Raw genomic sequence first — 24082 nt, forward strand, 5'->3', positions numbered from 1 at the left:
ATTTTAATGCCAAGCATTACAATTATTTTGCAATACTTATATACATGAACATGTTGATTCAGTACTCATGAAACGATTAGAAGGAGAGTATGTTGTGTCAAACAGTGAATTACAAGTATGCCGGCCTAGACGGCGTCCCAAGCAGCATCCTCAGAGCAGTGTTTAAAGACCAATTCAACCTCGTCACTATCCCAGTCTGTTTTCCCCACTTGCTTCAAGATGTCCAGCATTGTTCCTGTACCCAAGAAAGCTAAATGAATCAAATGACTATCACCCCATAGCACTCACATCTGTCACCATTAAGTGCTTTGAGAGACTAGTTAAGGATCATATCACCTCCAATTTACCGGACTCCTGAGACCCACTACAATTTGCATACCGCCCCCACAGATCCAGACGACACAATCGCCGTCACACTGCACACTGCCCTATCCCACATGGACAAGAGGAATACCTATGTGAGAATGCTGTTCATTGACGACAGCTCAGATTTCAACACCATAGTGATGAGCTAGGAGGGCACTAAGCTAAGGGTCTGAACTCCTCCCTCTGCAACTGGGTACTAGACTTCCTGATGGGCTGACCCTCGGTGATGAGGGTAGGCAAGAACACCTCTGCCACACTGATCCTCAACACGGGGAACCTCCAGGGGTGTGTGTTCAGCCCCCTCCTGTACTAACTATACACCCATGACTGCGTGGCATATATTATATTGTTTACTTACTGTGTATGTGTACTGTATTCTCAACATAGCTCATCCTAATATACCTACTACTGTACATACCATTCCAAATTATACAGTCTAGACACACCACGTATTTATATTCTGGATTCTGACACTGCTCACTAATATAATCTACATTCGATTGTTAATTGGACACATTCTGACATTTGATTTGTTTAGATCTTCTTATTTGTGTATTTGCTAGACATTCTGCTGCACTGTAGGAGCTAGAAAAATATGCATTTCACTGCACCTGCAGGGACACCTGCAAATTGACCAATAAACGTTGATGTGATGTGTTACAGGATGTTGGACATTAAGTTTGAATTCAAAATGAAATGTATTTATAAGAGAATGATTACTTTCCATCTGACTGACTGCTACACTAGAATATTAGCCTAAGAACAACTTGAGCTGACAACCACATGACCGGATTGTTGTCCAAATAAAGCATACTTTTTATTACATCCTACATATTTTCATTCATTCAGCATGACTTGTAAACAGGCAATAAATACATTGACAGTAAAGGCAGAAAAGGGTGAAAACAAGACATGCCACAGCAGCAATGGTACAAACCAGGGTTGGGCTCAATTCAGAATTGCATGCATATACTTGTTTCCTTTGGTACTAAAATAAATAAATAAATATACATACATACAGCCATTAAAACTTTGGATTACAATTGTTTTTTTAAAGAGGCTTTTCAGTGGACAGAATAGTCTGTCCAACTCCTGCCAGTAGCACATGCAGCAGCCTAGGTCCTGTCTGAAAACACTTAAGACTTGATCACAGAAAAGACATCAGATCAAACAAACGTTTTACTAAAAAGAAACAAAAGACAACTGAAGGAACAGTAACATGTTTAAGAAACAGAAGAGCAAACTAAAAAAAGGGACAAATGGGAGTATAGCTAATCACAGATACTTAAATGATAAGTTATGGTCTCGCATGCCAAAATGTATGTTCTGTGTTAGATCTGGCCTGTCTTCCAAGCAAACAGGAGTGTGTGGACATTGTGGTGTGTACAATACATTCTATTAGCTATAGCAGATGGAAACAGCTCTCTGGCATCATTGTAAGGCAGCTAGTAAACGACTAGGAGTGCTTCAAATATTTGCTGTAAGAGTGATTACATTCCCAGTATGTTAAGCAGGGCATACGGCCATGAAATGTTTCAGTTCCTGGTAGTGGTAGAGGAAAATTACATTATAGGAATGTGGACTAACCATAGGTGCACAGGGTGTATGGAATGGAAAAGATTGGTGCATTGGTGCATATAGTTTAAACAGGTGACAGTGAGTGGGCAGGCTGTATGAAGCTTCACACCTGCTGTGAAAGGTCACCTAAAATAAAACCAAAAAGCCTGAATAATACAGGGGATTTCAGTATGTACAGATCTGCGATCTGAAATTTGGCCACTCCGTTGTCGCAGAGAATTTTCCAGCGCAGCAGGAAATGCAAATTGTAGTGTATTCAAGGTTTAAAAAGGCTTCTAAAGTTTGTAATTTCCACTTAAAAAACGTCAGACTTGATTTGCCCTATTGAAAAAATGTATCAGCCCCTACAAACATGTCCCTTAATTATAATCCACATAACCATTTACATGTCTTGTAGCTGCAGGATTATTGTCCTGCTGTGAGAAGCAGGGTGAAATTAAAATCTATAAACATCTCACAATTCAGAATTTTCAGCCAAGTTGTCATGGTAACCATTCCTCCATATTCAATGTAGCGCGTTTGCCTTCATAATTACCAATGATTTCATGCAGTCCTGGTGCGTACAGAATGTACAGTGGGTGTGTTTGCTTGTTTGAATTAGTCAACGTCTGCATGTTTGAAGGCATGTGAGTGCAATTGTGTGTGTGTGTGTGTTTGTGTGTGTCCATGTATTTCTCTGAGTGTAGTTTCTTTAGCTGAGCAGCTCCAGGTATGTGACAGGCACTCTCCCTTTCTGGTTCCCTCTCTCGCCAACGAGCCAGTCAGAGTCCATGCCTGGCACTGTGTAAACTGTGATTAGCTGGGAAAAGACAAGACAACATACAGTAGTGTATTAATAGTTATTCAGCAGTGTTAATACAATTAAACTGTACATGAGCCAGCAATCAGTCCACATATTCTAGCCTTGCACGGACACACCTGACTAAACTAACCACTGGCGTGCACAAAGAAAGGAATATGTGCGAGTGTGCTCACCTCGTCAGCCAGTAGGGAGAGCTCACTGGTGTCGGCAGCGTCATAGTCGTACAGGACCTTGGCCTTGCGTGTGCCCGTGGCGGGGGCCTGTACCTCTTCGATTTTCAGTGTGTCTGTCTCCACAGCGCTGGCAGCATCCTGGGGTAGGGTGGCATTCCCCTGGGGAGAGGAGCCACTGGAGGCCATGGAGAGACCCGGGTTACCAGCAAACGTGTTGGGAAACCTGCAGAGGTTTAGGGAGAGAAGACAGCCATAAGGTACACAGCACATTCCCTAAGGAATAATAAGACTTCACCATGTTTGATTTAGAAAAGCGGTTAACATAAATATGTTACTGTAATCGTCATCAAATGTTACTTACACATCTCCATTGGAACTGAGAGCATAAGAGATGACAGTGGAGATGGTCATTGATAAACAGCATACACCCATTTGAATAGAGCAAATCATTGCAGCAAATGAAAGCCAGGCATAGACACCCCAGCTAAGTATGCCCAATATACATGTGTGCATCTACCCAGAGCCAGTCCTCACCTGCCCAGCTCTTTCTGCAGGTCTTGCATGTGCAGGTAACACTGCTTGTAGTAGGCTGTCTGTGCCTCCACAAACTCATGCAGGCAGCGCAGGTGGTTCACCTACAGACAACATATCCAAAACACAGACAAGACAACCCCGTTAGAAATACTTGTTCCTCCTCAAAATACCCTGTTACCACCATGTTAAAACAGCACAATACACAGTAAACAGTACATATGCTAAAGAGAACAGTTATGTGTAGTGGTCATGTTTGTCCTCTCTATATATGTGTGACCTCATCACTCACGTGTGTACTGCTGATGCCCTCCAGTAGGAGTCGTGTGACCTCTGCCTGTCTGTCAAACTCTGTCTGGGCCACTCGAAGTTCATGCGCTGCCTACAGAACAACACAGAATGAGATAACATGTCACTAGGGCTGTGGCGGTCACGAAATTAGGTCAGCCGGTGACTGTCAAGCAAATAACTGTTGGTCTCATGGTAATTGACGTTAATTAACAAACATTTAGCATCTCCTGGTTTCCACACATCACCGACAAGCCACAGATGCAGGACTTTTGGAACATCTACATTTTAAAGTCTAATAAATCCATGTAATATAGCCTACACCTTCACAATTTATTAAAGAAAGGTCTAAAGAAGCAAGATATGAAGAAAATGTAGTCTATTTCAAAAGATCAAAATAGCATACTATGCATTGTCCTTGTTAAGTTCTGATCTGACTGTCATATGGCTGTGAGCTACACCAATTTAGCAGACAAGATTTGCTTAGTATTCCGTGGCATTAGTTTATAGTTTGAAGAATACAATTGAACAAAGTTGAATCAAATAGAAAGGATATTTTCTCCAAATGATTTGAGGGAGTGCTGGTATTCTGTGTTGAGTGGTTAACAAAGAAATAGGTACACCTATATGCTTAGAGTTAATGTAAATGTAGTTGTTCTACAAACGTTGGGCTATACGTTTTGATTTTGAATGCATTGTAAGGCTGCATGATGAGACTAATGATGATTTGAAAAGAATTAGCTTGAAGAGCCTGAGCTCTGCTTAGTTTTTTTTGGACAGGCTGTACACACGCTCAGTCTCTCATTCATAATTTGACAGCACTCAAATTTCATGGTGGCGTCCCCTGTGTGTGGCCGTTACGCACCCTAAAATAAAAATCCAGGCCTTTTGTGGCCAGCGGACGTTGTGCCCTTCTCCCCGAGTGCTGAGCGCGCCGATGAACCTCTCACTCACATGGCTCTCCATCACTTGATCGGGTCTTTCTCACAGGCTACAAGTGAAGACAGACACATCGGGGACGCAACTCGCGCGTCCTTATCCAATTCCAAGGTTCATATTGAAGATACTGGAAGAACTGTTCACATGTACTTTGTCAGCCAACAAGATGAGTAGGTCTAACGAACAGCAAAAGGACTAGCCTACGTCAATTTACTACCCCCATAGTACAAAAGTTGACCTATTCTTATCTGTGCGAGAAATAAATATTCCAAACATAGTCTGGGACAGTTGTGGGATGTGATATATCCCAAATTAATACAACCACTAGCATCAAATAAACATTTTTACGCAATGTGGCTGACGTAACAGATCAGAACGTTTAGCTTGAAATGTTGATGAACTATTAGGCTTCACATTATAAGTGCAGCAATGCGCACACGGCAGTAGGCTTGAAGCACAAATGTTCCATGAGCGGGAAAATACCATTGTCAAAAGTGACCGCAAATGTGATTATGCATGTAATGCTTCTATAAAAGGTGCATTTTTATTGTGAAAATTATCTTCCCCAAACCTGAAACTCACACGCTGATTATGTAGGCCAGTTAGGCTCTACACCCCTTGTAAAGTGGATTAATGTGCTTAACTTTAAGAAGTAATTCGGCCACTTTAGTTGTGATACAAATCTTATCAAAACATATAGGCCAGGCTACATGAGGTGTGTGACTGATTAGAAAACATTGCCAAAATGTTTTATTATTTCTTGCCTTATGCTGGGCATCATTCACAAGTGATTATCTAGAATTTATAAGTGATAGTCTGATGGGTGACAATATTAGACTATTATTGAATTAATATCGTCTTTACATACAGTACTGTCAAAAGTTTGGACACACCTACTCATTCAAGGGTTTTCCTTTATTTTTACTATTTTCTACATTGTAGAATAACAGAAGACATCAAAACTATGAAATAACACACATGGAATCATGTAGTAACCAAAAAAGTATATTTTAGAATCTTCAAATAGCCACCCTTTGCCTTGATGACAGATTTGCACTCTCTTGACATTCTCTCAATCTGCTGAGCGCTTGTTGGCTGCTTTTCCTTCACTCGGCGGTCCAACTTTTTCCAAACCATCTCAATTGGGTTGAGGTTGGGGGATTGTGGAGGCCAGGTCATCTGATGCAGCACTCCGTCACTCTCCTTCTTGGTCAAATAGCCCTTACACAGTCTGGAGGTGTGTTGGGTCATTGTCCTGTTGAAAAACAAATGATAGTCCCACTAAGCGCAAACATAATGGGTTGGTGTATCGCTGCAGAATGCTATGGTAGCCATGCTGGTTAAGTGCCTTGAATTCGAAAAAAATAACCGACAGTGTCACCAGCCAAGCACAATCACACCTCGTCCTCCATGCTTCACGGTGGGAACCACACATGCGTAGATCATCTGTTCACCTACTCTGCGTCTCACAAAGACACGGCGGTTGGAACCAAAAATCTCAAATTTGGACTCATCAGACCAAAGGACCGATTTCCACCGGTCTAATGTCCATTGCTTGTGTTTTTTGGCCCAAGCAAGTGTCTTCTTCTTATTAGTGTCCTTTAGCCGTGGTTTCTTTGCAGCAATTCGACCATGAAGGCCTGATTAACAGAGTCTCCTCTGAACAGTTGATATGTGTTTGTTACTTGAACTGTGTGAAGTATTTAATTGGGCTGCAATCTGAGGTGCAGTTAACTCTAATGAACTTATCCTCTGCAGCAGAGGTAACTCTGGGTCTTCGTTTCCTGTGGCGGTCCTCATGAGAGTCAGTTTCATCATAGCGCTTGGTGGTTTTTGCGACTGCACTTGAAGAAACGTTCAAAGTTCTTGACATTTTCTGTATGGACTTACCTTCATGTCTTAAAGTAATGATGGACTGTCATTTCTCTCTGCTTATTTGAGCTGTTCTTGCCATAATATGGACTTGGTCTTTTACCAAATAGGTCCATTTCTGTATACCACCCCTACCTTGTCACAACACAACTGATGCATTAATGAAAGAAATTCTACAAATTAACTTTTAACAAGGCACACAAATTAATTTAAATGCATTCCAGGTGACTACATCATGAAGCTGGTTGAGAGAATGCCAAGTGTGTGCAAAGCGGTCATCAAGGCAAATGGTGGCTACTTTGAAGAATAGATCAAATATATTTTGATTTGTTTAAACCTTTTCTGGTTACTACATGATTCCATCTGTGTTATTTCATTGTTTTGATGTCTTCACAAATATTATTTTTTATTTATTACAATATATTATATTATTATATTACAATAATTAAAAAATAAAGAAAAACCCTTAACTAATAGATAGAGTAGGTGTGTCCAAACCTTTGACTGGTACTATATATTAAATATTGTGTGTGTGAAATTTGCTTTGAATTAGAATGGACCATTATCATGCACCTGTCCCGAAAAAGGGGCAGCGAGAAAAAATACATGTCATCTATGCATTTAAATAGCGATTGGAGGTTACTTTTCCTAAGGTTTATGTTCATGCAACCCAGGTAGGCTATATTCCTTTTGTAAAGATAAGTCATGTGCTTAATATTAGGAAAGTTGAGAAATAAATATAGTAGGCCTAGCCTATAGAAAGCCTCCTCTTTTTAATAGAGGCCATCACTCTGTTCTCACGTACTTGCATAGCCTATAGAAATGTTGTGCAACACGAGCTCTCATGAAGTATTTGATTAGATTTTCGATTACATTTGCATTGATGTCAGAGTGATTAGAGGGACAATAGAGTGTGGAGTACCAGGCAGTTAGAAGGTTGGTAGGCTACTAATGACCAGTAGCAGCAGAGCTTGGAGAAGCCTAGTTACCATGACTAAAACAGTCACATAAAATTTGACTGCATTCATGAATCGTGAACGCTGGTGTGGCGGTAATAGCTACATGTCCTTTATCAGCTGTTTTGTTTGTGTCCACCAGTGTGTGCGGAAAGAGACAATCTAGAAACAAAAGATAAAGAGTAAAGATATAATTTACTTAGACAGTATGTGAGGACGGTATCCAAACATGTCGTACTCACTTTGTCCACTTCCTCACTCCAGAGCTGAAAAGCCGCAGGACAACAAGAGAGGGGGAGAGAGACACACATTCTGATGACATCACAGGGGAGACACACACATTCTTAGATTGAGACTGATGACATGACAGTTACGAAACATACGTTTTCAACCCAGGGGTGCATTCAAGACAGCAGATTTGCCAGATTCTGGTACTGTGCTCAGAGTAAATTTGATCTGGATCTGTGAAGATCTTTACACTACTTTTGTGGGTGTGTCCGAAAAGTGTCACATAGATAATGGACTTTATGCCGAAAGCAATCTGGTGATAAAGTGGTTAGAGCGTTGGGCCAGTAACCGAAAGGTTGCTGGATCGAAACCCTGTCAAGGTAAAAAATCTGTCGTTCTGCCCCTGAATAAGGCAGTTTACCCACTGTTCCCCGATAGGCCATCATTGTAAATAAGAATTTGTTCTTAACTGACTTGTCTAGTTAAATAAATAAACTGTTGTTACAGATGTCGAAGCACATAATTGTCTAGAATAAAAAAAAATGTCTCAGTGTGTCTTGTATACAACCCTGGTTGTCATGGGTGACAACACAAAGAGACATGATTAACATTATAGTGTCTTATACTCCAAGTCGATATTCACGTCATGTTGTAGCTGTATAGTCCATTTGTGTTGTTGGTGGGACCACAACGTTTTATTTATTTAACTGGGATTATACCATGGAATTGTTGAATACTCAATTCTGATTGGCTGGAAGAACATTCTAGAGCAGGCATTATTTCCCTATAATGCACAGCAATATTCAATGGCTATGAAGTTAATTCTTAATAGTCTCTCTGGGACAGTGTATATTGTTCTTTGCCCTAGCACTAACACACTGGACTCAAATAATCCATCTTGACGATGAGTTGATCAGCTGAATCAAGTGTGTTAGGGCAAAAGTGTGCACCCCTTTGGACCCCCCAGGACTAGCCTCGCCAGCCACCCTGATCTCAGTCAGCTTACATAAATGGTTCGCTACACAAATATCTACATCTGTGTAGACAATATCTCACAAGCTTACATGAATGGCTCGTGAGATCAGGGTGGCTCGCGAGGCAACCGCAGGACCAGGATTGGGAAACACTGCTCTAGGACCTCTAGGTGGAGCGGGGCACTCAACACTTGGCTGTAGTCTCTACCTGCCTGCAACATGACGCATGTGGACACTGTGTATGGAGAGGCTGCTCGAGGTTATGAGCACACTGATGTCAGCGAGAGTAGGCTACATGTAGTGTTAGTGTAGCGTGGACTGGCTGTTTAAGCTACTTACCGCAGATGCACTGGCAGAGAGGACATAATTCCTGGGTCTGGTCTCCTGAAAATCAGGCACAGCCTACAGACATGGCAGAGCAGTTTACACGTACAGTATGGTGTGCACCAAACCAAAGAAACTAAATCAAACAAAACTAAAAAAGTATAATAAAGTCATGTGACAGGAAAGCACACACATCAAAAACGAAACCCTTTTGTTCTTTATTTACTGATATACAGAGACAATTCTGAGACGGGTCCAAATATCTTTCTACACCTGCATATCTCCTGGTGATTCCCAAGCCGCGTTAGATTAGAAGGTTAATGACTATACAGCATGTGTATATAAACACAGCAGGATGTGAGATCATTCTGTGTACACAGCCTGTCATGTGTCATAGCCCATAAAAAGGAAGCAGACCTTCAACCATTACGCCATTCTAGCTCATACTATGTGTATCCTGCAAAGTATACTTAGACAATAGTTCCTGTCTTCCGGTCAGAAGCTAAGCTATAATATAATGGAATAACTGGAATGTTATATACTGGGTGATGAGTTGTTGGTTTGATCTTTAATGTATATTTTATGTAAATGTATGAGCACGTGGAAAATCATTTATTATTCTGAAGACAATATATCGAATAAAGTGTTTCCCGAACTCGTTTAGCTAATTCAGCTAATTCTAATAATCAAAGATGAATTGATTATGGGAAACCGTTGCGCAGTGCTAGGGGAAAAAAACTCAACTTGCACCACTTGGGGTCCCCAGGACTGAGTTTGGGACACACTGATCTAATATAATAAAATTACTCTCAAATGAGTTCTTAAATCATTACATTGGACTGGCCAAATCCCAAAGTAATTAAAGTGCTGTACTTTAGGAAATACACTACATGACCAAAGTATGTGGACACCTGGTAGTCGAACATCTCATTCCAAAATCATGGGCATTAATATGGAGTTGGTCCCCCCTTTGCTGCCATAACAGCCTCCACTCTTCTGAGAAGGCTTTCCACTAGATGTTGGAACATTGGCTGAAAGGAAGCAAGTCCCCGCAGCACAAGAGCATTAGTGAGGTTGGGCGATTAGGCCTAGCTCGCAGTCGGCGTCCTAATTCATCCCAAAGGTATTTGATGGGCTTGAGGTCAGGACTCTGTGCAGGCCAGTCAAGTTTTTCCACACTGATCGACAAACCATTTCTGTAGGGACCTTGCTTTGTGCACAGAGGCAGTGTTATGCTGAAACAAGAAAGGGCCTTAACCAAACTGTTGCCACAAAGTTGGAAGCACAGAATCATCTAGAATGTCATTGTATGCTGCAGCGTTAAGATTTCCCTTCCCTGGAACTAAGGGGCCCGAACAATGAAAATCAGCCCCAGACCATTATTCCCCCTCCACCAAACTTTACAGTTGGCACTAGCATTTGGGCAGGTAGCGTTCTCCTGACATCCGCCAAACACAGATTTGGCCATCGGGCTGCCAGATGGTGAAGCGTGGTTTCCACTGCTCCAAAGTCCAATGGCAGTGAGCTTTACACCACTCCAGCCGACACTTGGCATTGTGCATGGTGATCTTAGGCTTGTGTGCATGGTGATCTTAGGCTTGTGTGCATGGTGATCTTAGGCTTGTGTGCAGCTGCTCGGCCATGGAAACCCATTTCATGAAGCTCCCAACGAACAGTTATTGTGCCGATGTTGCTCCAGAGGTAGTTTGGAACTTGGTAGTGATTGTTGCAACTAAGGAGAGGCGATTTTTACATGCTATGCGCTTCGGCACTCAGTGGTCCCATTCTGTGAGCTTGTGTGGCCGACCACTTTGCGGCTCAGCCGTTGATGCTCCTAGACATTTTCACTTCACAATAACAGGACTTATAGTTGACCGGGGCAGCTCTAGCAGGGCAGAAATTTGAAGAACTGACTTGTTAAGGTGGCATCCTATAATGGTGTCATGTTATATGTCACTGAGCTCTTCAGTAAGGCCATTCTACTGCCAATGTTCTATGGAGATGGCATGGCTTGTGCTCGATTTTATACACGTGTAGGCAACGGGTGTAGCTGATCTAGCCAAATCTACTAATTTGAAGGCGTGTCCACATACTTTTGTATATATATATATATATATATATATATATATAGTGTAGGTTGGCTAAACTAATACATACATTTCAAAATTAGCATGCCTTCATGTGGCAATCACCATGCATACAGGTTTCAAATATCTGATTTGATATTAGTCTACAACTGAAAGAACATATGTTCTCCGTACATCTGTTTATTTACTCATGTTATTACAGAAAAAAATCTAATCAAATGGCTAATACAATGGCTTATCAAATCAGATCTTTGCCCTGAAGGAAAAACTCAGCCAAAAATCTAAACATTTGAAATGCTCTGACAGAATGGGAGCAGGGAATATGAAGTGAAGCTAGACCTTGGTCATGGTATAATAGGGCAAGCAGGTTAGCAATCAGGACTCTCAACTCCAGTCATCTGCACTCACATGGGACACGGCCTCTCCTCTCACTACTGCTATCAAATAGGCCTTTGTGATTTTATGAGGGGATACATTTGGTAATTGGATGCAGTTTGTCACGGACTCAAATTAGTCTAATTTGAAATACACTTTTGTTTCACCATTTTCCAAATACTTGTGTACTACTCAGTTTTGTTGACTCTAGGGTCATATACGGGTTTGCTCCAGTGCAAATCAAATCAAAGTTTGTCACATGTGCCGAATACAACAGGTGTAGACCTTACCGTTAAATGCTTACTTACAAGCTTAAAATTCTTACAAGGCCTTACCATGCCACAAGTTCATTTCACTCACTTTCAAGAGGTCTCTCTCTCTCTCTCTCTCTCTCTCTCTCTCTCTCTCTCTCTCTCTCTCTCTCTCTCTCTCTCTCTCTCTCTCTCTCTCTCTCTCTCTCTCTCTCTCTCTCTCTCTCTCTCTCTCTCTCTCTGAAGACAAACATGCACTTAACTGGATTTCATGGTGGCAATGAGCATGTCAGAAAGAAAAAGGGAAAATAAAATAACTAAAAGTGGACAATATTTTACACTAATACTCACTTCTCCCTCACACTGTGAACATAATTAGAACAGAGACAGATGTTAGTTAGCAGTAGCAGTTCGCTCTGAACTGGAGCCTGGTTACATGATGCAGCTGAAGGTGCACAGGGAGAGGTGGTGGTAGACTCACCGCGGCCTTGGACTCGGCTAGTTTGGCTTTCTTCAGTCGTGCTTTACTGGAGTCCAGGTCCAGTCTGCGGTTCTCCAGGAGACGCCTCTCTTTCTGAGGCAGAGAGGAGAAGATCAGCACCTCTCTGTACGGCATGACCCCACACATAAATCCTGGTCTATACACGGGTCTGCATGCAATCTCATGATGTCCCTCTGAGGCCAGAAAGCCAGACTCACTGAGATGGTCCTCCAGTCTCCTTCCAGAAAGTTCCTGAGTGGGGCAAGGAAGCTGATAGCGGAGGTCTGTAGGAACTCTCTCTGTGCACCGCCTAGTCTCCTCTCACAGTCACCTACCTTGATCAGGGTGCTACCTACAGAACACACACACATACACACACACACGAGAATATAATGAACCCACACACAATATGTGAAATATACAGTGGGCTCCAAAATTACTGGCACCCCTGACTGGCAATGCACAAACACTACTTTAAAAAATAAACAATATAATTATAGAGATAAACTCAAAATAACAACATATGAATAAAGTACAGTATTTCTCACGTTTCAAATCAACCAACCAAAATGATGCAATTATTTAAAACAAAATACATTTCCCCAAAATCAAGGTTTCATAATTATTGGCACTCCTCATTTAGTACAACCACCTCTGGCAAGGATAACAGCATGGAGTCTTTTCCTGTAATGTTTGACAAGGAACACATTTGGAGGGATTTTGGACCATTCCTCTATGCAGATCCTTGTTGTAACTTTAATGTGTTAGAGTTAATGTTTAAGTTTATTCTTTGAGCTGTATCTGTAAAGATATTTCTTTAGATTTATTTGCATATGTAATTGTATTGGGTTGTGTTGAATTACGCTTTTTGACTGCAAGTCCCAGAATGCCTTGCGAGAGGAATGAGTGATAACGCGCCAATTATGTGCAGGTGCTAGTGATTGTAGCTGACTTTCCGACAGCATCTTACCTGCATTGCTTTGTACCAAAACAATTGTTGTTAAATGTAACGTAAACAAGTATTCTTACTAAAAGAAGCTTTCGTATCAAACCCGACGTCCCGAGTCATTAATTTGAAGTTAGTTAATCTAAAATTTGGTACCGAAACCCGGGATATGAGCTGCGAGGAAGAAGTGGCTGAAATGGCTGAGAAGGAACGTCGGCATGAAGCAGAAAGAATGAGACGAAAGCGGGGTACCATTCGAGGCGCAACAACGCGGATTTTGAATCAGATTGACGTGGAAATATCCAAGTCAAATCCAGATACCGATCATTTGAGTACATTGTTGGAATTGTTATCAGCTAAGGAGGACAGTTTGTTTGAACTTGATCACAGTTAACGCCATTGGACGGATTGGAGGCAGAGATTGCATGCACGGAGGATTATAAAGAACGCATTATCATGCTGAAGAGCCGTGCACAAAGAGTGATAACGAAGAAACAGGACGTCAATCCACTACCAGCCCGAGTGAGTGACGCTAACTCAGTAAGGCTACCGGTTGATAATTGAGAAATTCTATGGAGATGTCAGTATGTGGCAGGAGTTTGAGCCAATATGAGACTGCTATTCACAACAATGATTCACTGTGTAAAAAAGAGAAGTTTATCTATCTGAAAACATATCTCACTGGACCAGCTGCAAAGGCAGTAGCAGGACTGATGTGAACAGACAGTAACTATGATAATGCAATCACTCTACTCAAGAGCAGATTTGGAAGGAAAGATCTTGTGATTAGTGCTCATATGTCAAAGCTGCTGAATCTCACACCTGTGAAGAAATCCTCTGATCTAAATGCATTGAGGCAGCTATATGATGAATGTGAAATTCAGATTAGGAGCTTGGAATCACTGGGTGTAGTGTCAGAATCCTATGGAAGCCTACTATTCCCAATCTTACTGCAGATGATTCCAGAGGACATAGCTCTTGACTATAGTCGTCAGAGGGGAGTAGATGATGAATGGAAAGTGTCTAAGATTATCAGTTTCCTACAGAAAGAGGTTCAGAGCAGGGAGAGAGCGCTACAAATGACAAGATCATACAACCAACAGAAAGAGAGCAAACCATGGAACAAGTCATGCTTCTCCAATGAAATGAAACCAAAAAGACCCAACATGCCCTCTGCTGCAGCACTGCATACAGCCAGCCAGAAGGAACAGCAAACGTGTCTATTTTGTGACAGTGCAGACCACAAATCAGAAAACTGCCCTGACTACAATATTGCTACACGCAAAGAGAAACTAAAGAACATGGGAAGATGCTTTGTATGTTTAGGACAGAGACACATAGCAAAATTCTGTAAAGTCAAAGATGTGTCATGTGCAACATGTGGAAGCAGACATCACATTGCGGTGTGTACCAGTAAGAGGAGTGAGGTGCAACCCCCTACTGTTTCTGTAGATGCTGTTGTTTCCTCAGTTATTCCCCATTCAGTGAAGATGAAACCAGATGGACAGAACACTGTGTTGCTACAAACGGCAAAGGCATGGGTAGAAGGCCCATCGGGCAGGAAGATAGCTCGTTGCTTACTAGATGGAGGCAGTCAGAGAAGCTTCATACATGAAAACCTTGTGAAGGGCTTGAAGCTACCAGTAATCAGACAAGAGGCACTCACTCTTCACACGTTTGGCTCCTCTGCCCCAGCAACATCCCAACGCAACACAGTGAAAGTCATCTTGGAGAATGTCTGGGACAAACAGCAGAGAATAGAGATAGAGGCAATTGAAACCCTACAAGTTTGCACAGCTGTGATGAAGGTTCCTGGTGAACGGATTCAGCATGAGCTCAGTAAAAGGGGACTGCAGCTCGCAGACTTTCCAGGAGATGACAATGATCCTGAACTCTGTCCTGATAGGAGCAGACTACTACTGGCAGATAGTATCAGGCAGAGTGGAGCGACTGACGGAGACGCTAGTTGCTTTAGAGAGCACCTTTGGATGGTCGGTGCAGGGACCCGTGTCCATGTCAAGTGTCGCCGAGGCAACCTGCATGTTCATCCCACTTGATGAAGACACACTAGTCTCCAAGCAACTGCATGCATTCTGGGAGCTTGAGTCTCTGGGTATTCTAAGCGAGAAAACACAGAACTCAGAGGAAAACGAGGCTCTACAAAGGTTTGAGGAAACAACCACCTTCAAAGATGTGGAGTTGCCATGGAAACGAGAAATGCCAGAACTCCAAGACAACTATAGAATCGACCAAGAAACGGTTTGAAGAAAAGACTGAAGAAGGATGTGACGTTGTACAGCAGATACAATGAAGTAGTAGAAGACTACTTACAAGATATGGCAGAGGACGTGCCCAAGGACAACGCATCAAGTGCAGACAACGTAAAATACTACTTACCTCACCATGCAGTACTCCGAGAAGATAAGGTGACAACAAAACAGAGTGGTGTTTGATGCCTCGTCCCATGAAGATGGCTGTCCATCTCTCAATGACTGTCTACTCACAGGACCGAACCTGAATCCGGATCTGCTCAGCGTTCTGATAAAGTTCAGACTACATGAGATCGCATTCATGGCAGACATCAAGAAAGCTTTCCTGCAGATATCCCTAGCAGAGAGAGACAGAGACGCCGTGAGATTTCTATGGCTCACTGGCCCACCAAGGGGAGAAAATGAAGAGGAGCTGCGTGTGCTGAGGATGAAAAGAGTGGTATTTGGAGCTTCCCCAAGTCCATTTTTGCTGGCAGCTACAATCAGGAAGCACCTGAAACAATATGAAACAGAACAACCAGAAGTTGTAGAGATACTGAGAGAGTCACTCTACGTAGATGACTTCATTGCAAGTTCACGCAATGTTGAAGAGGCTTACCTTGTGACAACAACTGCAAAGCGTATGCTGTCGATTGCAGGCATGGACCTCTGCAAATGGATGACCAATTCTCCTGAATTGAAAACAAAATGGGAGGAGAGTACGACAACTGACCACCCGTTGACGTTACCAACACAAGGATTAGTGCTGAAGGTTTTAGGTTTAGTATGGAGGCTGGAAACGGATTACTTTGTGTTTGACCTCAGGCCGTTACTGAGCATTCTAAGGCAAAAGGAAAACACAAAGAGAAGTGTTCTGCAGTCATCTGCACGTATCTTCGACCCTCTTGGTTTCTTAACTCCCTTCACCATCAGGATCAAGTGCATGTTCCAGGAAATGTGGGAGAGGGGACTCAGCTGGGACGAAGAATTACCACCTGATCTGACACGAGAATGGCAACAGTGGTGTTCAGAACTACCCCAGTTACACCAGCTCACCATACCAAGGTGGTACAGAACAGACAAGCAGCCACAGAATAACCACACCCTGAAACACACCCTGAAACTACACATGTTCTGTGATGCAAGTGAAAGGGCTTACAGTGCAGTAGCTTACTTGCAAGGTGAGTCAAGACCGGGAAACAACAAGTCTAGTCGCATCCAAGTCCAGGGTAGCCCCACTTAAGAAAATGACGCTGCCACGCCTGGAGCTCATGGGAGCTTTTGATTGGAGCGAGACTAGCAAACAACTTGATGACCACACTGAAAATGGAAGAAAACCAGATCAAAATGTGGACAGACTCGATGATCGTGCTGCATTGGATTTGCAGCTCAGCTCAGAAATGGAAACAGTTTGTTGCGAACAGAGTGACGGAGATCCAGTCCTTGACCAATCCAGAGTCATGTTCACATATTGAAGGGAAAACTAATCCAGCTGACCTCCCTACCAGAGGACAAACTATTCGAAACTTGACACAGAGCGAGCTATGGTGGAATGGACCCAGAATTCTGACATCACCCAATCAGTCCGAAGAGACTGATAATGTTCTTGATGAGGTGAATATAGAACTCAAGTCCAGTTTCCAGGTTACTGTACAACTCGCATCAAACAGCACAGACAGCACTGAACCTGTGTTGGAGCTTGAAAGGTACAGCAAACTGAAAAGAGTGTTCAGAGTCACCGCCTGGATAAAGAGATTCATTGCCAATGCTCGTACAACCATAAATATGCAAGGTGAACTGACTGCTGACGATGCAGAAAGGTACTGGATTAAGGTAACACAACAACAGAGTTTCGGACAGGAGATCAAACTACTGAAGGCAGGAAAAAGCCTAAACAATGACTGTAAAATCAGAGAACTGAAACCTTTCCCGGACGAACACGAACTACTCAGTGTAGGAGGAAGACTGCAACAGTTCAACTTCACATTCAGAGAGCAGCACCCATGGGTTCTGCCCAATAAGTCCAGATACTCAGAAATGCTGATACAGTACCACCATGAGAAGGTGATGCATTCTGGAGCAAGACACACTAGTTCAAATCAGAGAGTGATACTGGATCTTGAATGCTAGGCAGCTAGTCAAGAGCACAGTGGCAAGATGTATAGTGTGCAAGAGATTCAAGGCAAGGGCCGGACAGCAGGTCACTGCGCCTTTACCAAAAGACAGAATAACTGAATCCCCACCATTCGAAGTCACAGGTGTGGATTTTGCAGGACCGCTCTATGTGAAAGAAAATGGTTCTGTGAAGAAGTCATACATTGCACTGTTCACTTGTGCTGTAACCAGAGCAGTGCATTTGGAACTGGTCTCAGATCAGTCAACAGAGACATTCCTGTTAGCTCTAAAAAGATTCATCTCAAGGAGAGGATTATGCAAGGTAATCTACTCAGACAATGCAAAAACGTTCAAGAGAGCTGATCAGGACTTGAAAGAGCTGTGGAAAGCAATCGAAGAGCCCCAACTCTTGGCGTTCTTCTCAGAAAGGGGCATCACTTGGAGGTTCATCGCAGAGCGAGCAGCCTGGTGGGGCGGATTCTGGGAAACTCGTCAGGTCAGTAAAAACATGCCTGCGAAAGGTTCTTGGGAGAGCTTCACTTAATTTTGAAGAGATGTGCACAGTCCTGACAGAGGTTGAAGCTATCCTAAATTCTAGGCCTCTGACCTTTGTGCACAATGAGGTGGATGAACCACAACCCCTGACCCCAGCACACTTCCTGGTGGGTAAAAGACTAACCTCTTTGCCTCCAAAGCCATTTCCAGCTGACACTCAGCACCCAATGTTAAACAAGGGGGAAATGACACGCAGATGGAAGTACAGGCAGAGACTTGTGACCAGTTGGTGAAGAGACTACTTGCTGGATCTAAAGTCAGCACACCGCTGTGACACACCACAGCCCACCCCACTGAAGGCGGGTGACGTTGTACTCATTGGAGAAGATAACACACCCAGACAAACCTGGAAACTAGGAAAGATTGAGGAATTGTTTCCAGGCCGAGATGGCTTAGTTAGATCATGTTCAGTTCGTACTGCTTCAGGGACTTTGTTGAGGAGACCTATTCAGTTGATATACTGCCTAGAGATCTAGATGAACACAATTGTTCATCGGGGGGGGGGGGATGTTGTAACTTTAATGTGTTAGAGTTAATGTTTAAGTTTATTCTTTGAGCTGTATCTGTAAAGATATTTATTTAGATTTAATTGCATATGTAATTGTATTGGGTTGTGTTGAATTATGCTTTTTGACTGCAAGTCCCAGAATGCCTTGCGAGAGGAATGAGTGATAACGTGCCAATTATGTGCAGGTGCTAGTGATTGTAGCGGACTTTCCGACAGCATCTTACCTGCATTGCTCTGTACCAAAACAATTGTTGTTAAATGTAACGTAAACAAGTATTCTTACTAAAAGAAGCTTTCGTATCAAATCCGACGTAGAGTCATTAATTTGAAGTTAGTTAATCTAAAAATCCTTTCTAGAGCATTCACATTCTTGGGTTTGCGCTTATCAACTGCCCTCTTCCACTCAGCCCACAGGTTTTTGATTGGATTGAGGTCTGGCGACAGATGGCCACGGCAGAAAATTGATTTAGTCACAGAACCATTTATGTGTGGATCTTCAAGTATGTTTTGGTCATTGTCTTGTTGGAAAGTCCACCAACGGCCAAGTCCCAGCCCTCTAGCAGAGGCAACCAGATTGTCAGCCAAAATTGCCTGATACTTGGTAGAATTCATTATGCCATCAATCTTAACCAGTGCCCCTGGACCTCTGGAATTAAAACAGCCCCAAAACGTCACCATATTTCACTGTGGGTATGAGGTGCCTCTCCTTGTATGCATCTCTGTTTCGACACCAAATGTGCAGATGCTGTATCTGACCAAAACGTTTAATTTTGCTCTCATCTGACCAGAACACCTTCACCCAGTCATAATGTAAATGACGTTTGGCAAACTCCAAGCGCTTGCGTGTCTTGGGGTCAGAAAGGGCTTTATTCTGGCAACCCTTTCAAAGAGCCTGTGGTTGTGGCGTCTGATGGTGCTTTTTGAAACCTGGTGACCCCAAGACACCACCAAGGCCTGCAGTTTTCACAGTGATTCTTAGGGATTTTGATGCTTCTCTCACCATTCTGAGAGAAAATGCAAATGCGTCCTCTACCCGTGAGGTTTTCAACTGTTCCATATCTTTTGAATGTTTTAACATTAGCCCTGACAGTGCTCAGTGGTATATTCAATAGTTTGTGGATCTTCTTGAACTCATTACCAGATTTATGAAGGTCTACGACCATCTGTCTCTTTTGAACTGCCAGTTATTTTATTTTCTTCATGGTGTTGGATGACAATGGGATATTGCACGTGTGTTACCTCATTTCTATACCCTAGTGAAACAGGAAGTGATGCAATGGCTCAATATATAGTTCCTTAAGACATCGATAAACATAATTAAGTGGAATTTAATTCCTGGTTTAATTTGGGTTGTTGTTATTTTCAATAATCTTTAAAGGTGCCATTAATTGTGAAACCTTGATTTTTAGGGACATTGATTTTTAATGAAATCAATAAATGGTTTTGTTGGGTTCCATTGAAACATGAATAAAGTACAGTATTTCTCACATGTTGGTATTTTGAGTTGCTCTCTATAATGATATTGTTTAAGTTTAAGTATTGTTTGTGCATTGCCAGTCAGGAGTGACAGTAATTTTGGAACCCATTGTAGGTATAAGAGTCTAACTTATTACTTAGGAATGACTTAATGCTTATCATAAGAACACAGACAGACAAAAGTCGAGACCAATAGGACTTGGTAGTGCAACACAACCGGTTTAGGATCTCAAACATTAAAGCTGCAGTATGTAACTTTTTGGGTGACCCAACCAAATTCACATAGACATGTGAGTTATTAGTCTGTCACTCTCATTGAAAGCAAGTCTAAGAAGCAGTAGATCTGTCTATGTGCAATATTTCTATGCTTTCCGTTCTTAAGTTTCATTTTTGCATCTTTTTTTAAGTGCCCAACTACTTTATACCCGCGTAGAAAGAGGAACGGAGAGGGGAACCTCTAGAGTTGCAACATTCTTGACATGGCAGAAACTCAAATTTCCCCTTTGAATGTAGGGGTTTCTCCAGATGTAAAACAGACAAAAGGAGTACAGGAATACCTGATGGATAACACCACACAGCAAGGATTATACCATCAAACAGGCCTACAACTTGCGGAATTTGAAGTATGCATATCTGTGTGGGTTACTTGTTGGAAGGCATGGACAGACCGCATTGGTATACTGAAGAAATGTTTTTCGACATGTCATTGCTGTGAGGAGACACTACTAAAACAGAGTTTCTACACCCACACACAGAAAGTTGCATCACTAAAACCTACAACTGAGAAACAGACCACTAATGACCTGATTAGAGCAGCTGAGTGTCCATCTAGTTACTATTGCAGGAGAGGAAATAATGGGATTGATGACTGATCGATCTGTATGCCAATAAGGGTTTTCCACTGCTCCACACAGCTGTCTGCTTTGTGACATGGTGTACAAATTAATTCATTAGAAATCAAAGTATTTAAATCACTAAAATATGCCTGTTCTTGCTTAGTATAGGTTACTGTATGTGTACATTTTTATTCTTGGGAAAAAAAGAAAAAAAAAGGAACTTATTGGCATCAGCTTAATGTATAAAACAAGTCATTGCTAAGCAGGAGTACTGCAGAGCTGTTCATTAAGCTGTACATGGCCCAGCACTCAGATCTCTGTTACTGAGCTCCATTTCAACTGAAGGAGAAAAGCACCAGACAGGCAAGCCTAATAAACTAATTTCTGCATGAACATTCTGCGTATATGAGCCAAGCCTGAAGCACTCAACAACATTCACATAGGAGGGAGAGAGCGAGCGAGCGCAAACTATTGATCCTCAGGACTGCCAGTGAAGGAGAGAGGCCTATTTATTGGCCTGACAGACATGAGACAGCCTGGAGGGCAGGGGCAGGAGGAGACCAATTCACTAACAACAGCTATCGTCACCAATCTCACTGCTCACTCACCTTAGGGTGAAATCATCAGTAGAAACAAAAGGCTTTGGGAAGAGTTCTACACTATAAACTACTGGAAAATGATCATGATGTTCACTGTACCCTGTAATTACACCTGCAACCCTGTACATTAAACATCTAATGTCATTTAAAATCAATATCCTGTATCAACTATGGAGATAATTTCTTATAGCACAAGGGTGAGGGCACAGGGTGAAGATGTATTGGGTAAGTGAGAAAATGCATTTTCCAGAAAATGTCACTCATGGATTTGACTGGGGCTCAAGGCACGGTCTCGGTTTCCTCTCTCAAAAATGAAATGATCACTGGCCAATCCTCTCAAAACAAACCAGATTTAGACCACCTGGGAAGAATAAGTATACACGACGCCTGAGTACACACCATATGGAGTTCCAGGTCCAAAATCTTTAGCCGCATCCTGCATGTAATGACCCAGTAGTTCTCCATTATTTGGTCTGGATGGAACCGTTCTGTCAAGCTTCTCATACAGGAACTCCTCAATCCTGGCACCTGCCAATACAAAGAGGGGGATGTCCTGCTTCAAGAGAGGACTTGAAAAAAATAGTTGTCACAGATGGACACTATGAAACCTAGTCTGAGAATGGAAATTCATGGGAGAGAAGAATGCCAAAGAAAAGTAAGAAAATGCCCAAATGACAATGTAGAGTATTGTAATTCAACATGGTGGGAATGTGGTGTAGAATGAAGATGTCGTGGAGATAAATGTTATTTCGCTCAGATAATGGTTTTGTAGAGAGACTAACATATTTATCTCACACACGGTAAATGCAAGTTTCTGAGGAATGAATTGCTGCATGTTACCCACAAGCCTGAGTCAGTGTCTGGTGTGCTTAACACACAGAGCTGTTGAGCTGCTCACTGATAAGTAGGCTACCGCTTGCAATAGAGGATAATCAACAGGTTTTCATAACCACAGAACAAGCGCTAGAACAGACTGGTGCTTGAAAACAGCCAATACTGCATAGAGCATTTGTCTGCTGCACTACAGACCAGTAGGATGAAAATATTCCACAACAGGGCACTATGGGAGGGAGGGATACTCACCAGTGTGGTCAACTGTAGCATGGAGAATCAGAGAGTCACAGGTTAGAGCACAATGCTCTATCACCATGCTACCGCCATGTTTCACATAAAATAAACTCATTGGTTTTCATTTAATGTGTTTCTGGTCCTTCTATCCTGTGTGTGTGTCTGCATTATAAGTAGGGTTGGGAGTTGTGGAGGCCTCTGTCCTGATCAGTTCAGTGTGTATGCCGGGCCTTACTTGGGTTGGGCTGCAGCAGAACCTCTGTCTGCCTGAAGATTCTCTCTGTCCAGTTTTTAGTGGAATCGGCACGGCTGAGCAGATTCTCAAAATGGGCATCCAGCTCAGTCTTCTCTACCTGTCCGAATTTTTCCCCTGTGAACTTTGGCAAAATACACAATGAAATAATCACTTCTCTGTGAACAAGGCCTATTGCAGTGACTCAACATCAATCGTGCATTTCCACTGTTTCTGTGTATCATGGAACTTTTCTATAGTGTCCGTGGAGCTGCCCTATGACATGTCACTTGCATCTTCAACATTATCACTGGTGTAGGGATGCTCTTCACACCATGCGACTCCTCATAGGCTACTGGAAACCATTAATTAAATACCACACCCTCATACACCATGAAACACTACACCTGCTGGTCTTCCAGTCCCTGTCTAATTAATGTTTCACCAGTCTTTTCCCATTGCCAGTATCCTCTGCCAAGGGGTTTAGATACAAAGTCTGAGAAATAAAACCGAATGGAACTTCTATGGGCTGAACAGACATCCATTGCTTCCTTGCAACGTTACTGCAGACATTGGGAAATCAGTCCCACTGTCATTTTCATCATGACCTGTTACACTGTCACAATAATGAAAAATGTATCTGGCTTTGTAATGTTTGGGGGTTGGGCAAAGGGGGCACGAAAGGTCACCTCTGACCCCACAGCTACACCGTACCTGAAAAGCAAAGAAAGACCTCTACGAAAACACAACTAGCGAACGTCAGCTATAGCATCAAGCTAGCAGTGGCTATCACAGACGGCATAGAAACCTTCCTTCAATATATCTGTTACAAGCCAGGAAAAAAAGCTAGCAGTGCCGTACGATGGCTACTATGAAGGGAGGATAACGTCAGCTGAACCAATGTTTTGTGTAGGATATAGAGGGTATTATATCAGTAACGTAAACTAAAGGATTTGGCAATGATGCCCGTTTTTATTTAAGCCAGACGTTACTAGCTATTTCGCGAACATTAGCTAGCTAGCATTTAACGTAATCAATTTATAGGAGACACGACATAAATTACCCTACCTGTACAGCTCGTGTGAAAAACACTCCAGCATCCGAAGCTAATTTCTTCACGTTGAAATCCATTATGTTGGAAGTATCTGGCTAAACACACATCTAGCTATGTCCAGGGAGACGATATTCAGTCGGCGGTATCTGTCACCGTCTCTGGTATCTACACATCATCCTGGAATCATTATTCTATCAGTGATCGTCTACCCATTTTATG

General features: G+C 42.4%; 1 protein-coding gene across 4 annotated transcripts; it reads right to left on the reverse strand.

Annotated features, from left to right (window-relative positions):
- Window positions 1-1158: 1158 nt before the first annotated feature.
- sh3glb2a (SH3-domain GRB2-like endophilin B2a) lies at window positions 1159-24039 on the reverse strand. Of its 4 annotated transcripts, XM_029677746.2 has the most exons (13): window positions 23878-24039; window positions 22813-22954; window positions 22593-22604; window positions 21909-22037; window positions 12444-12577; window positions 12226-12318; window positions 9047-9109; window positions 7748-7771; window positions 3743-3832; window positions 3454-3554; window positions 3281-3295; window positions 2920-3142; window positions 1159-2743 (listed from the first exon to the last, which is right to left on the reverse strand). In XM_029677746.2, the coding sequence occupies exons 1-13, from the start codon at window positions 23938-23940 to the stop codon at window positions 2636-2638; spliced, it is 1197 nt and encodes a 398-aa protein (XP_029533606.2). In that variant the 5' UTR covers window positions 23941-24039; the 3' UTR covers window positions 1159-2635. The 4 variants fall into 4 exon arrangements, with proteins under 4 accessions (XP_029533606.2, XP_029533609.2, XP_064882632.1 ...); XM_029677749.2 differs by lacking the exon at window positions 22593-22604; XM_065026560.1 differs by lacking the exon at window positions 3281-3295.
- Between the last annotated feature and the right edge of the window lie 43 nt (window positions 24040-24082).

The sequence above is a fragment of the Oncorhynchus nerka genome, linkage group LG13 (genome assembly GCF_034236695.1).
Source record: "Oncorhynchus nerka isolate Pitt River linkage group LG13, Oner_Uvic_2.0, whole genome shotgun sequence".
Classification (NCBI taxonomy): domain Eukaryota; kingdom Metazoa; phylum Chordata; class Actinopteri; order Salmoniformes; family Salmonidae; genus Oncorhynchus; species Oncorhynchus nerka.